The sequence below is a fragment of the Cibotium barometz genome, chromosome 4, assembly GCF_041138505.1.
Source record: "Cibotium barometz isolate CiBa-2024 chromosome 4, ASM4113850v1, whole genome shotgun sequence".
NCBI classification, from domain to species: domain Eukaryota; kingdom Viridiplantae; phylum Streptophyta; class Polypodiopsida; order Cyatheales; family Cibotiaceae; genus Cibotium; species Cibotium barometz.
Genome location: NC_141049.1, coordinates 54,458,498 through 54,474,115, shown reverse-complemented (window position 1 = coordinate 54,474,115; position 15,618 = coordinate 54,458,498). Strand labels below are relative to the sequence as shown.

Here is a 15,618-nt window from a genome sequence, read left to right as displayed (position 1 = left end):
TTTTTACACTAGACTGGTCAAAAATTAAAATTGGTCCTTAGCCACTATAACTAGCCCAAATCAAATATTTACATGAAGTCCTCACAACTTTGCCATTTGGAATTAAGCTCAAGGTACTCAAGGTAATGCCATTTTATATAATCTAGTATCATGTTACTATTAAACACTGTTGAACATCGATTTGGGAGATGTCCAATAGTCCAGACCAAGCAAACACACCATCAAAGCTACTCTCAAATCAACTCCACATGCATAGATCTAATCCTTAATCATATACTAATCCCCAATCACATGCATACACTCAAACAAGAGAGAAAAACATAGACCAAAGCCCCGTGGGCATCAATATGCATTAAGTAACACCAAAATACAAACCCCATGGGTGGGTATAAATATACAAAGTGCTCTCATGAGCCTTCTCCACCATAGCCAAGAACTCAAGCTATCCAAGTGAAGAAGAAGGTCAAAATACACTAAGTTTCACTTATAAGTGTTCACACTTGGCCACCCATGAGAGTACGTGGGTGCCCGCTTGGGACCATGTCCGATCGGCCATTTCAGACATGTTTTCCCTCCTTCTCTCCACCTCTTTGCCCTTGCTTGGCCCTTGTCTGGCCCCTCCGTGTGGCCCTTTATGGCCTCAATTTGCCACACTTTCATGCACATTGTGCCTTCACTTGCCCTCCCATTGGTGCATTTGGGGGTACCAAAATGCATCCCAACAATTGCAAAAGATGGTTTTTCCATGAGACTTAGGTAAAATGATGAGACATGCGTAAGACAATGAGTCCAAAATTATGTTACAAAAAGATGATTTTTCCATGAGACATGGGTAAGATGATGAGGCAAAGACATGGGTAAGATGATGAGGATGATGAGGCAACTTACAAGTGTATGACCATGCTAACCAAATAGCCAAATGGTTAACATACCCCCCTTCCTACAGGTGACCATGTCCTCATGTCACCAAGCTAGTGCAGGGCTGTCCAAAGATGTGAAAGGGTGTGAATGGCTATAGAAGCTTGAGTGGTCCAATGAAGAAAGAATGTCAATGTTGAGGCTAGTGGTGTGGTCAAAGATGATAAAGTTATTGAAGAGGGCCATAGAAGAGGAGTAAAGAGAGCCATGTAAGAGGAGTTATAACAAGGTTTTAAGAATGCAACAATGATGAAGGGATCTTATAGATGAGGCTTGAGGTGTTGAAGGTACATGTTGATGAAGAAAATGTCCTTGAGCTGAAATTAATGATGTAGGCTTAAATGTCCTAAAGTTGATTCCATACATATTCATTATTTTTAAATATTTTTAATTCAAAAATGTCATATTTCATTCCAAATTTATTCAAATCCATATCTAAAACATGTTATGTCATACCCATAATTATGTATAATTATCCATAATTATTTATATTTTTTCTTACTTATTTAAAATTATTTCAAATTATCATAAACCATGAAATATTAATTACAAATACTCAGTATTTCAAATATCTTCTCTCCAAAAAAGGGGCTTAATTCCATCCATGACACATTTAGATAACCCACCTAAAGAAGAAAAGGAAGTACACTTAGATGTGACTCCTTTATGGACCCAAGCATTCTTGAAATAGGAGTATGGATTGAAGACTATTACATACCAGATTCCCTAGTAGATGGAGGGTATGCAATGAATATATAATTATTTATGAAATGATGAAAGACTTTGGGCTAGAAGGACTTCAACCTAAGTGTCTCATCCAAAAATGGTTGTAAGTAGAGGAGAGCTTCCTAGTGTCTCATCCAAAAATGGTTGTAAGTAGAGGAGAGCTTCCTAGTGTAAAGATAACCATGGTAGGACCACCATGGTAGGAAATGATTATTGGTTAGCATACTTAGTGGTCCTGAGCCATTTCTTATGATACATCTTACCCCCTTATTTGTTCCAAGCCAAGGAAAAGGTAGATTAGTTCAAAGGAACCATTAGGAAAGGAATGGAGAAAATTATCTTGAAGTTGAAGCTGTATATAGAAGATGTATGTAGAGGTATAAAGAAAATTATCTTGAAATTGAAGCTATATGTAGAGGTACAAAGGAAAAGGCTCCACAACCTTAGAAGATGTAGCTAAGACATTACCCCAAGTGACACTTCCAATGAGATGAAAAAGAATGAGGTGGATGCTTCCCATGTTCAAAGCCCCAATAAAAGATGCCCTATCATGGATAGTAGAAACTCAAAGATCTAAGTCCATTCACCTCATGGCAACTCAAAGATCCAATTCCATTCCACCTTCTTTGAGGAGTACCTTTCCCCTACAAGAAGCGATGAATATTAGCTCAAAGCAAGCCTTGGCCATGCTACCCCAGTACCTGCAAAACAATCTACAACTAGATCTCCTGGCATTGTGAAGGTCCCAAGCAGCCACCTGTCCATTCCAAAAATTGTATGCACTAGAACTAGTATCCACCTATCATATGCACTAGAATTAGTATCCACCTATCATATGCTCAATGCATAGATTAAAGTTACAAGATCATACCTTGCAAACACTACTATTCTTTCTTCCATGCCTCGTAATGGCATGTTGTCCTTTCCCTTCACAAAATCTACATATGATATACGCTCACTAAGAATGTAGTTTTCTGGAGTAAAACCGGATAGTCTTATAGCATCATAACCATTTGCTCTCAAGTAGACTGTACTCCCCATTGAAGGTGTGCGAGTGAAAATGCCAATCACCAACAATCCTGCATGGAAATGAAAACTGCAAGATTGACATTCAAATCCATTTGTTTCAAACTTGATTTGTAGTCATATCTCCTCATATCGTTCCTCTTCCATCCGTGATGGTATGGCAATTACATTTCTAAGTACAATGTGCACCAAAGACCCATACCACGTGCTTTTGCAACCTCCACTATATCTGGGAAGTGCTCTCCTAGGCTATTAGACACAAAAGAGCCATTTGGAAGTATGATGATTTGCAGTCATATCTCCTCATATCCTTCCTCTTTCCTCCGCAATGGTATGGCAATTACATTTCCAAGTACAATGTGCACCAAAGACCCATACCATGTGCTTTTGCAACCTCCACTATATCTGGGAAGTGCTCTCCTAGGCTAGTGGACATAAAAGAGCCATTTGGAAGTAGTAATTAATTTGCAAGCACACATACTGCTTCAACAAACTCTTTGTTCCATTTGTTCCATTCAAGAACACATGTACTCAACATGTCCACATACAACCCAGTGGGAAAGTCTATCCACACTAATGCGTAACCTCCCATCAACAATGAGGCATGTGGATGAACCATGTTGCCATCTCTATTGAGTCCTCCATGTTGCCATGTTATGGTAGTGATGTGTGTGAACACACTTAGGATCGTCGGGGCACCACTTTTTCCCTCACTAGGAGGTTTTTTCCCCCGTTGATAGATGATCCTTGTTAAGACGGAGGCAGCTGCAAACTTCATTCTGGGGTTTTCACAGACACTTTGCAGTGTTGTGAGTAGGAAAGACCCCCACTTGACTGGCTTACATTCCACTACCCGACCGAGAATGTTTGTGCTGCAGGTGTTGAAGCGATCGGGGTAGTGGAGATGTGTCAGCATGGTTAGCACTTGGGCTGGCAGCACCAACTCAGGCTTGGTGATGTCCTCCCACTGGACAAAAGCTCCTTTAATCTTCCCCGCAGTCACAACACTTCTGATGATTGGGAGGATTGCCTTGTACTGCCTGTATTTCTCATGTATAATGGGGAGATGGAGAGCTTGGCATAAATTTTTGAGGGTAAGCTGCACCTGTACCTGTTCATCTCCTTCTCCTCTCACCTTGCCACTGTTTGTCTTGGGGTTATCTGTTGTGAGGAATTGTAGGCATCGGGGTAGATCCAGCCCCCATGGAGGAATCTGGGCCAAGTCTCCTAGACCCATGCTCTGCATAAATGGAAGGACCCTGTCGTCTTGAAGAAGACGGTGGCATTGAGGTCTATGGTAGCAGAGCCTGAAGGTTGTGCCACTTTCAGCGTCCATGGAGCTGTGGGTAACCACTCCGTCCACCAGCTCGAGATCTTCAGTGTTGATCCATGACTTGTCCTTTTCTTCAAAGGAGTGCTCCACATATGGTGGGACAGAGGCTTTGCGTTTGCAAGGGGAAGGTGTAGCCATGCTGTTGCAGGGGAATTTTGCTTGCAGATTGCTTTTGTGCTCACAGGTCAAATTCTAGCAAAAATTTGCAAGAGTTTGGCACCAGAGCAACAAAAACGTGAGAAAATGAGGAGGGGGGCTGGGTTTTTATAGTTGCTGCTGAATGATAACGCGTTATTCTTGAATAATAACGTTCGTTATTCTTGAATGCTAGCGCGTTATTCTTGAAGAATAACGTTCGTGTTTCCTGAATGCTAACACGTTATTCTTGAAGAATAACGTTCGTTAGGGCTGAATGATAACGCGTTATTCTTGAAGAATAACGTTCCTGTTTCCTGAATGCTAACGCGTTATTCTTGAAGAATAACGTTCGTTAGGGCTGAATGATAACGCGTTATTCTTGAAGAATAATGTTCCTGTTTCGTGAATGCTAACGCGTTATTCTTGAAGAATAACGTTCGTTATTCTTGGAGTCAGCAAGTGATGATTTTTTGAGTTTTTGGATTTTTTGATTTTTTGGATTTTTCAGGCAGCACTGTGCTCTCACCTCTCCTGAAGATATGTTGTGTATTCTATTGTGCAACCTGGCGATAGGTCGTATCCTAGGCCAAGTCGAAACTCGCTAGGATCCCCCTATCCGGAGATGTACCAGGCCTATCCTATTAAGTGTCTAATGTAGACAGAATGAAGCAGGAAGAAAGAAAGTATGCGTATGCATTTCACCAACACACCTGACTCCGTGCTTTCTTCGACATTTTTGTGCCTACTTTCTTCGACTCTCTTTGACTACATCTCATTGTTTCATGAGAGTAGCCGGTGAGGCTTTTGTGATGCTTTTGGTAAAGTAACTGAGCTTTTTCCATGCCGACCAGATTGTAGTATTCTCTTGAGGACAGTCTTTGATAGTAGCGGGCGGCATCGGATTGGAGGTGAAAGCATCAAAGGTTGTCGGAAGGGTCTTGAGTTTCTGAGTCGGACTCTTTGGCTTTGTGGACCTCTTCATTTCCTGTGAAGCTTCTGGTGACTTTGTCTTCATAGTAGTTCTCAGCAACACCTGTGTGGGGATGAAACATAAGGATGTTTCTAATTTGTGCTGCTTGCCGAGAGATTTGGGTACCCACCTTTGTGTTGTCTTGGTGGTTTTGGGGACTTTTGGTTTTGGCTTTGGAGGTCGTAGGTCACTAGGAGAAGGGTTTTGTAGAGGGTTAAGTGGTTGTGACCTTCTCTGCTTTGGTACCCATAATTGTGTAGCGCCCTGGTAGTACCCTTGAGCCCGCAGGACCTTTTTGGGCACATATCATGGGGTGGTGGATATTTTGTTGGCTCTGCTGGCTTTGGTACCTTGGAGATTGGCTTGCGCTTTCTTTTTGCATGTTCCACCTCAGTCTTCTTTGGTTTGGTAGCTCCATGCCTTCGGGGAATCCAGAGCTTGGTGGTACTTCCATTGTGTCCCTGCGCTTTGAGGAGATCCTTGCGGACCCACCATTGATTCCCCTTGTGATGATAAACACCCAGTTGTGGTTTTGGGACCGACTTCTCCTTGGTTTCAGCTACTGGTTCCTTTGGGGGTGCAGTGGTTTCTTTCCCCTTAGACTTGTGAGGCTGTTCGGCGAGACAGGGTTGACGATTTCCTTCTTTTGCTTCAGCGGAATTTCGTCCGTCATGAGTACTGTTACTTGGCCGGTGGCTAGTTGGAGTGTCGCCATCCTTGTGTCCTAATCTATGTGGCATTTGTTATGCCCCATCCAGTTTCGGACTAGAAGGAGATCTTCCACCATAGTACCTGCACTCATAACATAGAACTTCCCTTCCAAGGGGTTATTCCCAATGTGAAATATCAATGTGCAGGTGCCTAGGCATTGTGTCATAGTTCCATTTATTGCTTGTACAGAGGCTTTTGTTGGGCTCAAATTAGGTTTTCCTATTGTTTCCCATGTTTCATATGACATCAGGTTATGGCTCGCACCTATGTCCAGCAATGCGGACTTGTGAATTGTGCACTCGGGGGTTTCTATCCCCACCCACAATCTAGCAGGTTGCACTTCCCATTCTTCCTCTTGCAAGTCGATAACCTGGGCCATATTGATGTTGAGAACTTGGAGGTTTCGTTTTTGTTCGCGAGCCTTGGCTTCACACTGTGCCTCACGTTTTAGCTCTTCTCGTCTCTTTTTTTCCTCCTTTTTGAGGTGTAAAGATCTTAACATGTGTTCAGTTAGAGGGCCATAAAAAGCCCTTAGACGGCTACCATTGATGTAACCTTCCATTTCTATACCGTCCATGGTTGAGATCTTCACAGCTCCTTGTGGTGTGATTTCAACCACTTGGAAAGGTCCTAGCCCTCTGTACTTTAGCTTACGCTTTTGGCTTTTCACACTATACAGGAGGACTAGACATCCCACTCTGATGTTCTTATCTCGCAGTTGGTCGTCGAACCACTGCTTTCTCTTGAACTTTTCTACAATCATGCCGTGGACAGCTCGCAATCTTGTTTCGTCTAATTGTTCGAGAGCCAGTAGTCTGTCAGAAAGCATGCTTCCTTCCAGTCTTTCTTTTACAACGACACGAAGGCTTGGAAGTAGGAACTCCATTGGCATTACTGCATGTTGCCCATAGGCTAGATGGAATGGAGTGAGCCCCGTGCCAACCTTGTATGCAGTTCTATAAGCCCATAAGACTGAAAGGAGTTTTTCACCCCAATCAGTTCGACTGGCTTCGACTGTTTTGGTTAAGATGGAGCAAAGTACTTTATTAGTACTTTCGGCCTGTCCATTGGCTTGAGGGTAGTAAGGGGTGGACTTGCGGTGCACAACCATGAATGTGCTCAATAGGTGACTCACCACTTCATTAATGAAGTGGCTCCCCCTATCGCTTACCAATTCTAGTGGACAGCCAAACCTTGTAATGATGTGAGAATAAAGGAACCTGGCTGTGGTTTGTGCATCCGCTTTCCGTGTTGCTTTTGCTTCAGCCCATTTTGTGCAATAGCTGGCAGCGATGATATATCTGGCTTGTGTGCACCTGGCTCCTGGGCTCATTGGACCCATAAAGTCTAGGCCCCATTTTTCAAATGGTTGCCACGAAATGATTGGAGTTAGTGGCATCCGATCTTTTCCTTGTGGGTTGGATGTCCTTTGACATTCATCACATCTCTTGACGAATTCTGCAGCATCACCAAACACTGTGGGCCACCATAGTCCTGCATGGAGAACTTTTCTTGCCGTGATGTCTGCCTGCAAAATGTCCTCCTGTGGACTAGCGTTAGCCAATTCTAGCACAGAGACGTAGTGACATTCAGGAACACATTTCCTAAGTATGCCATCCTTCCCTTGTTTGTACAACTCACCCGTGATGAGTTGATAAGGTGCAGCTTTTTTGATCAAGCGTCGGGCTTGATCAGTGTTGAAGGGCGTGTCCTTCAATGTTCCATTAGCAAGATAATATGCAATATCTTCAGCCCATTCCGAGACTATGCTAATAGAAAATAGTGCAGCATCTGGAAGTTCATCGTCGACTCCTAATGGTGGTTCTCCATTAGGTACGAGACATATGGTCTGTGTGCACATGTTGTGATCCTTTCCGGACAATGACCCTGAAGTCAAACTCCATGAGGATCAGAAGCCATCATGGTATTCTTCCTGTGGCGCATGGCTTGTTGACAAGATACAGCAATCCTTGGTGATCAACATGAAACACAAACTTGTTTACCAACAAGTAGTGTCTAAATTTCTTGACTGCATACACCATAGCAAGGCCTTCTCTTTCTGTGGTGGTATAATTTTGCTCAGCGTCATTGAGTTGGCGGCTCGCAAAGCTAACAGGGAAATCCATGTTATGCTCTCCAGGTTGTGCCAATACACATCCTATCGCGTATGCTGAGGCGTCAATGTGGACGTGGAATATAATTTCCCAATTTGGACTTCGAAGAATGGGTGCGCTTGATAGTGCCTTTTTCAAGGTTTCAAATGAATTTTGGCATTCTTCAGTCCATTCGAAAACTATCAAGAGTCTGTACAGGGGTCTAGCAATATTGGCGTAGAAGGCGATGAACCTTCTATAATAGCCAACATGTCCCATAAAGCGCTGTACACCCTTGTAGTTTGTTGGGGGTAGCAATTCGACTATAAGTCTTACTTTTGCTTCATCAGTTGAAATGCCATGAGAGGATACAATATGTCCAAGGATAACTCCATGCTTTACCCAAAACTGGCATTTTAGAGGGTTTAGGGAAATACGGTATAATCTGCACTTTTGCAAGACTTTTCTTAGGCATGAAAGATGGTCTTTCCATGAGGAATTGACACATAAATCATCCATGAATACCTCCAAGAATTCTCTTAGATATTCTTTGTAAGCCGTACACATTAGTCTTTGAAATGTGCCCGGTGCATTGGTCAATCAGCACTTGATTGTATCTAGAAAACCCATCCAGGAAGCTATAAGCCTCCTTCCCTGCGACTCTTTCCAATACATGTTCAGTGAAGGGTAGTGGGTAGTGATCACGAACAGTGGCATCGTTAACCTTTTTGAGGTTAACACATACTCTCAACTTTCCATTCTTTTTCGGGACGATCACTATTGGTGATACCCACTCCGTGTGCTCAATCTCATAGATGAATCCCACATCTAAGAGTTTATCAATCTCTTCCTTCACCATTCTCGAGTACTTGGGATTCATAGGATATGCTTTTTGCTTGACAGGTCTTGACCCATCTATGATAGGGATGGTGTGCTTCACCACTTCTGGTGGCACTCCCTTCATATCGCTGTATTTCCAAGCAAAGCAATCCTCAAATTCTTTTAGGAGATCCACTAGCTCCTTTTCTTCGTGAGGAGATAAATCCTTAGCTACGAAGATCGGTTTCGGGTCTTCTCCAGGTCCAGCTAAGTTTATCTCTTTTACCTCTGCAGGTCCATCATAAGGTGCGTTTTGTTGATCTCCTTTGCTGCGTTTTGCTTTTTCAAATCGTACCCATCTCTCCCCTGTTTTGTACTCCTTGAAGTGCTCGGGTACTTGTCGAAGATCTTCTTGTAGATCTTCTTCTAATCTCTTTGCCTTGGCTTCGCGCTCAGCTGCTGCCAAGGTTTTGTTTCTCGCTCTTCTTGCAGAGCGTGTCAGTTTGGGCTCAGTTTGTTCTTTTTCAACGCTCACCGTTCTTACAGGAATATCTTCACCTAGCTCGCTCTGCCAATCCTGGAGGAATGTTTCGTTGGAGTTGACAGCTCCAACATATTTGAGCCAATGTTCTTCTTCTCCTAGGGAGAAGATATATGGCTCGTCTCTTTTTTCTTTTTTTGTTTCGGTTTTCATATGTTGATTTCTTCTTTTGGCTTTTTCAAATTTTTCATGAAGGTGAGTGGTTACCTCTTCAGGCAATTCGAGCGTAGTAGCAGTTCTCAACATGTATATGTGGACGTGACAGGGTCAGGCTTTCCTTCCAATTGGTATCTTGTCCCCTGTCCTCGAGGCATTATGTCCATTGTAGCCAAGATATGCATCCAATTCTCCGAGTCATCAGGCTCTGGGAGAGGCGCAACTTCTTGGTCCTCTGCTCTATCAGGGATTGCCTCTTGGCACATTCTTAGGAAGGATTGACTGTCAGTCGTCATTGACCCTTCCGCGAGAGGTTCTCCCATGACTGGGTGGGCTTTACCTGAATCAAGGTCTACCCTCAATGTTTGGTCTTTGTTTCGAAGATAAACCCTGTTGTTTCCCCAGTCATGTATTAACCTGGCTGCTCTCATGAATGGTCTCCCTATAATGCAATCATAAGTGCTGGGCTGGTCGTTAAAGTTCATCACACGACAAGTGAATGTCGGAAATGTAGCCCACATACCTTAATCCTTACATTATAAAGTAACCCCATGGGTCGGGTTGTGGCTCCATTTTCCAGCCTCACCACTAATGTTGTAGTCTCAAGCTTGGGTTTCCCCCATTCCTCCCAACATTTCTTGGTGATAATGCTCACTCCAGCTCCTCCATCAAGGATGGCGGTAACTTCATGTCCCTCATAAACGATTGGGAGTGTAGCATTGCCCGAATCATTTTCAACATACTCTCCTAACTTGTTTACAACCACGTTAGGGAGTTCCTCATCGCTTTCCTCTTTTTCCTCTATGAACTTCGGAAGCACTACTTCCTCTTCAGGGTTGGTATCTTCCAAGTTCTCCTCCAAACCCGTTCTTAAGTTCCCATCCACCCAATCCTTCAGGTCTTTCCAGAGCGTAGGGCAACTTTTCAAAAGCGACCCTATTGGCATCTGGACAGTTGTTGATAGAAAGGCGTGGAGTCCAGCGGTGTCCCTAGGATGCTCTCTGTATGGATATGGCTCTTCTACCAACTGTGCCCCTGGCGACACCGTGCATGGTATCTCTCTAACTAGGCTGGCTCGCTGCGTATGAAACTCGTCTCCTATGATCTTGGAGTAAATTGTATCCAAGCCCATGCCTAGTGGATCCGAACCAGGTTCTGAGTCTAGAACGTCAGCTATGTTCTGGTCAGTGGTCACTGGTTCCTTAAGTGGGGTACTACTTGCTGGATTGGCTGGAAGGTGAGTAGGGCTTACGGATTCAAGTTCAGCCTGGGTCGCCCTTACGAGGTCTTGCGCTTACAGCAACCTTTGTTTCTCCAACGGAGGATTGGGAAACGATACCTGTGGTACCTTTTGGGTGCCAGGGGTATTCGAAGCACCATCCTCTTCTTTAGATCTAGTAGATGTGTCCTTGTCAGTCCCATCTTGGATAATGACTGCGTGGGATCCTTTCCCCACTCATCTAGTGCGTCTTTTCTTATGTCTTTTTCCACCCACTCCCCCTTGTGAAGACTCCTGTTGAGTTGGCGTGGGTCGTTTGGTTTCAATTTCCTCTGGTTGAGCTTTTTTTGCTTTTCTTAAAACTGCATCGGTAGCTCGGTTTTTGCTTTGTAGACGTGTTAACATGTTAAGAGGGACAATGTGAACTCTCCCATCTTTGACACTTAACAAATTTAGACCTGTAGTGTATTTTTTCCCCCCGTTCTGTGTCTCGGCCCTAAGAGGGCAATCTTTGTACATGTGTTCGATACCACATCCAGCACACAAGGGTGTGAGGACGGCTGCTTGAGGTGCTATGGGTAGTCCTTTTCTTGCCGGGCATTCTGCTATGCGATGTGGTCTTTGGCAATGATAGCATTGCATTGGCGGCCTCTTCACTAGAGCGTTCATGTCTCTTCCTCTATATAGGAAAAAAGCTTTTGTTCATTCTCTATATAGGAAAAAAAAAGCATTCACTACATAATTCCCTAGATATAAATAAACATATCTAGGAAAAGTGCAAACTAGAGAAAATGAAACACTTTCCTAGGTAGGCTAACTAGGAAATATGTGCATGGATTTCTCTATATAGGAAAATTTACCTACATAGGAAATTTTTCCCTATGTAAGTAAATTTTCCTATACGATTTCTCTATATAGGAGAATTTGCCTACATACGAATTTTTTCCCTATATAGGCAAGTTTGCCTACATAGGAATTTTTTTCCTATGTAAGCAATTTTTCCTATATATCTCAAAAATTCCTATGTAGACAAATTTGCCTATATAGAGAAATCCATGCACACATTTTCCTAGTTAGCATATCTAGAGAAATGTTTTCCCTAGTTTGCATTTTTTCTAGATATCCTTATATCTACCTACGAAATTATATAGTGAATACATTGTATCTCTAAATAGTGAATACATTGTATCTCTAAATAGTGAATACGAAATTATATAGTGAATACATTGTATCTGTATAAAGGGAATACATAGAAGCTTACCTTTTTCTATCTATGAATCACGTTAATATACTATTCACCAGACATTTTATAAACATTTCAAGATTATCTATGAAATATTAAGATATACAATAGGTGTCCCATGTTAGATCTACATATAGGACTGCATTCATTAGAGAGGTTTGGCTTATCGTTTCACCACTTGTACATACATGCAAACACATCTTAACTTTGAAACTTCAGCAAATAACAAAGACAAACTTCAGCAAATAACAAAGACACAGGGGAAGGATCACAGCCCTCATAACTCAATCTTGATGTCAATGGAGCATAGCCTGTAATTAGTTGGATGTTTCTATGAAGAGGAGTCCCATGTTAAAGCGGCAACCCTATTGCTACAACTCTCTACAACTCTCAGCTTTCTACCATGCCCCATGGGACAATACACATCTCAGCCTTATGAGGGCAAACCTCCTGATGCAATGCAACCTTGCAGGAAATCAACTCAGCTCCACCACAGGTTGGACATAGCTCTTATAGTAGAGATTATATCAATTAGTATCTATAGAGAAACTGCATCTAACACCACAGTCAAGTCATTGTAGTCAAGCATCCTAGACAAGATGAAACGGCCTTAAGCACTACAAGCATTCAACCAATCTCATTAGCTAAACTTAGCCAAAATGCATAGAATGTTTGCATTAAACCCATGTGTTTGCATAGGCTTACTTTATTGATGGCTAGATTAAACCCATGTGTTGTGCTGCTTTGTTTAGGCTCCCTCTATACACTTGGATCCCTGCTACATTGGGTGATAGGGTATAATCATTGATGAATGGCCTCTCATAATCAAATACAGTATTTGTAACACAAGTTGATAAAAGAATCAGCAAAGAAGGGATAACATTAAAGAATCAAGATATACCTATAACCCATGCTTCTGTCAAGCCCTATGCCATTGTTGCTTTCTTCATGAAAATGAGGTTGTTGAGTGTATCCTCCATACTCAACTCAATCAGCATCTGTGACATTACCGATTTGAAATAAGTACCAACTTCAGGCTACCCAAAAATCCTCTTAATAATAGAAACAAATTCATATAAAACACTTGCTTAGAACATCACATGTAATCACGAGCCAATGTTACCTCAGACTATTTGCCTGGATGAATCACAAAACCGAATGAATATTAAACCCTTACATATCTCATCTTTTGTTGATCTATCACATAGCATCTAAGAAAGTCTTCCAATCTAAGACGACAATGCCCTGCCTATTTGTCCTGCCTCTGTAGGCCTCAAAAAAAAAAAAAGAGTTCACCACACTCTTTGCCCTAATTTCTGTCACACAGTTGCAAGACAATCATTTACAAAATTTGCTACTAGAGATAATTACTGGGGGACTGCTTCCCAACCTGTAGCAGCAGACTCCCAGCCAGCACAGCAGGAGAGGCGACGGGAACCACACCGACTGGATCCCAACCTCCTGCAGGCACAGGTGCAAGTGCAGGTGCAGAATCCCATCCTTGACCAGCAGCTAGCAATGTGCCCAAAGTTAGATTAAATTCGGCAGATCAACACAATAGACATCATAATCACGGTTCACAACAATGCAACGTTACTCACCAGCGCCTGAAGACCACTCTTGAACAGGAACCCACACCATTGCAGTAGCAGGTACTACAGGCTCCCAATTTCCGGCATCACCACTCTCTGGAGCCCATTGCTCAGCAGCAGCAAGGGCAATAGGAGGAGCAGTATACTCAGCAGGAGAAATGGTGCCCCTCATTTGAAGGACCATACGGGCCAACATCCAGAACAGGCAGCCGATACTGTGCTTTCCCTTATTGTTGGCTGGGATTCCTATATCGACATGGCGCATGGGAGAGTCTGTGTCACAGAAGGCAATGGTCGGGATGTTCCCTAAAGCAGCTTCCCTGATGGGCTGCAAAGAACCAGGAAAAATCAGGCAGAGGGGGGGAGGGGAGGGGAGGGGAGTGGACGGGAGGTTGAAATCTTTAAGAAGGGTATTCACCTGATGGTCAGTGAGAGGGTCTGTCAAGATCAGAAGGCGAGGCTCGCAGAAGGTAGTTTGAAGCTGATTGGTAAAAGTTCCTGGTGTGTGGCATCCTGCAATTGCTTGTGCACCAGTGTACTGGGCAAACTTCAAGACGGCCCTTTGACCATATGGCCTGGCAGACTGGACTATAATATCCTGAGGATTTTCAATGGCAACAATGACCCTGGCAGCCAGCTCCAGTTTGTCCCATGTCTTCCCCACATTAATAATGAAAATACCTAGAAATAAAAAGCCAAAGCCACCAAACCACAGGTATAAATTCAGTTGTGCAGGACCAAACGGAGTTTGAGTTCAACATTTAAATTTTAAACAACGAAAAAGGGTCGCTATTGGGTGGGGGGGTTGCATTTGGCATGTGGCAATGCAACCTCTCTATCCACGCACGTTTCGTCAGAACGCAACCTAAAATTGTTATAAGAGTCCCTTAGAAACCTATTGGAAGTGGCAAAGCAACTCTCTGGGCTACGAGTGTGGTTTGGTCACTAGTCATCATGCCATGACTTGGGCCCATCACCTGCAGAAACAGGTCTCTGTGCTGCATTTTTTTTAAGATGCCAGGCCAAGCTTAACTGCCTCCAATTTCTGGCAAGCGAAGCACTCTAGCGGTGGTTCAAAAGGTATCATTTGGTGCTAGGCAGAATTGTCTGGCAGTAAAAAGAAGCCTGAAATTCTTCTTTAGCCTTCTGTTACATCTCAGCCATCCTAACTGGTCAGGCTTTCAGTGTCACTCATGTGCTTTGAGCTGAAATATGTATCAATTTAACTGAAGACATGACCCGGACCCAAAAAATCCAGTGGGATCTTCATGGGATGCCTTCATTCGGTAAACTCCCTGGGATGTCCTCACTCTGCCAACACCCATCACCTCCAAAACTATGGGATCATTGTCACTAGTAGATATCATGCGATGGAGAGAGAAATGTAGACAGCTTCACTACGTGTGAAAAATTATTAAAGTAATTCATGCAAAAGCTTATCCCACTGGTTTTCCTGTGCAAAATTAGCATGCCACGCATTGTGCGGTGTAGGGGGTTTCTTCTCAGAACACCCACTGATCAATAGTCATCGAAGCTTCTTGTAAAATGTCCAGTAGTCCGGATCCCAACAAAACACAAACAGACAGTGTTTTGTAGGCACTGTCTAGCAGTCTAATAAAGTAAAGAAGAGCTCCGTTGCAAAAAACCCTAACTATAGCAACGGTTTACTGCCAAACAAGAACATAAGGATGTAAGAGTGGCGCCATGTTCATGACGCAATCTCGCAGACTCGCTCTATGCAGAAAACCCTAGAGCATAGTTTGTACGAAACCCTAGCCCATTCTGTACAGACAACCCTATAGTGCGTTCTGTGATCGTCAAAGCATACCGTCAGATCGCCTTTTCCACACGACGTAGCAGTCGCAGTTCTTGCAGGTACCGTCGAGGTGCACATCGGCGGCGGCGAGCATCATCTGAATGTTCCCTTTGTGAGAAAGCACCATGGCAGCAAACCTGCAGGCTGCACTTGAGAACCTGCTCGCACAAGGCCGCTCGAGGATCGAAGGGTCTCTGGGCACATGCTACGGAGCTCTCTTCACACGGAGTCGATGCCTTCTTCGTGGGCGGACATAAGCGCGCGCGCACACAATGGGCATTCATCTCGAGTGAAGGAAATGATCTCTCTCTCTCTCT

The 15,618-nt window shown here is 43.4% G+C and overlaps 1 protein-coding gene across 18 annotated transcripts; it reads right to left on the bottom strand.

The window, feature by feature from the left end:
* Nucleotides 1-321: 321 nt before the first annotated feature.
* LOC147639408 (small ribosomal subunit protein uS2-like) lies at nt 322-15,618 on the bottom strand. Of its 18 annotated transcripts, XR_015264820.1 has the most exons (8): nt 15,314-15,606; nt 13,904-14,166; nt 13,495-13,813; nt 13,284-13,405; nt 12,795-12,891; nt 12,599-12,668; nt 2,516-2,723; nt 322-2,401 (listed from the first exon to the last, which is right to left on the bottom strand). XR_015264820.1 is itself a non-coding variant. In XM_086791015.1 (6 exons), the coding sequence occupies exons 1-5, from the start codon at nt 15,426-15,428 to the stop codon at nt 12,820-12,822; spliced, it is 891 nt and encodes a 296-aa protein (XP_086647141.1). In that variant the 5' UTR covers nt 15,429-15,606; the 3' UTR covers nt 322-2,401; nt 12,795-12,819. The 18 variants fall into 18 exon arrangements, 10 of the variants coding, with proteins under 10 accessions (XP_086647141.1, XP_086647112.1, XP_086647090.1 ...); XR_015264825.1 differs by lacking the exon at nt 2,516-2,723 and having other exon boundaries at nt 12,599-12,671; XR_015264821.1 differs by lacking the exon at nt 2,516-2,723.

Excerpts from the sequence above, each read along its gene's own strand:
- LOC147639408 (XM_086790986.1), bottom strand. The coding sequence starts at position 7,683 with ATGTGCACACAGACCATATGTCTCGTACCTAATGGAGAACCACCATTA.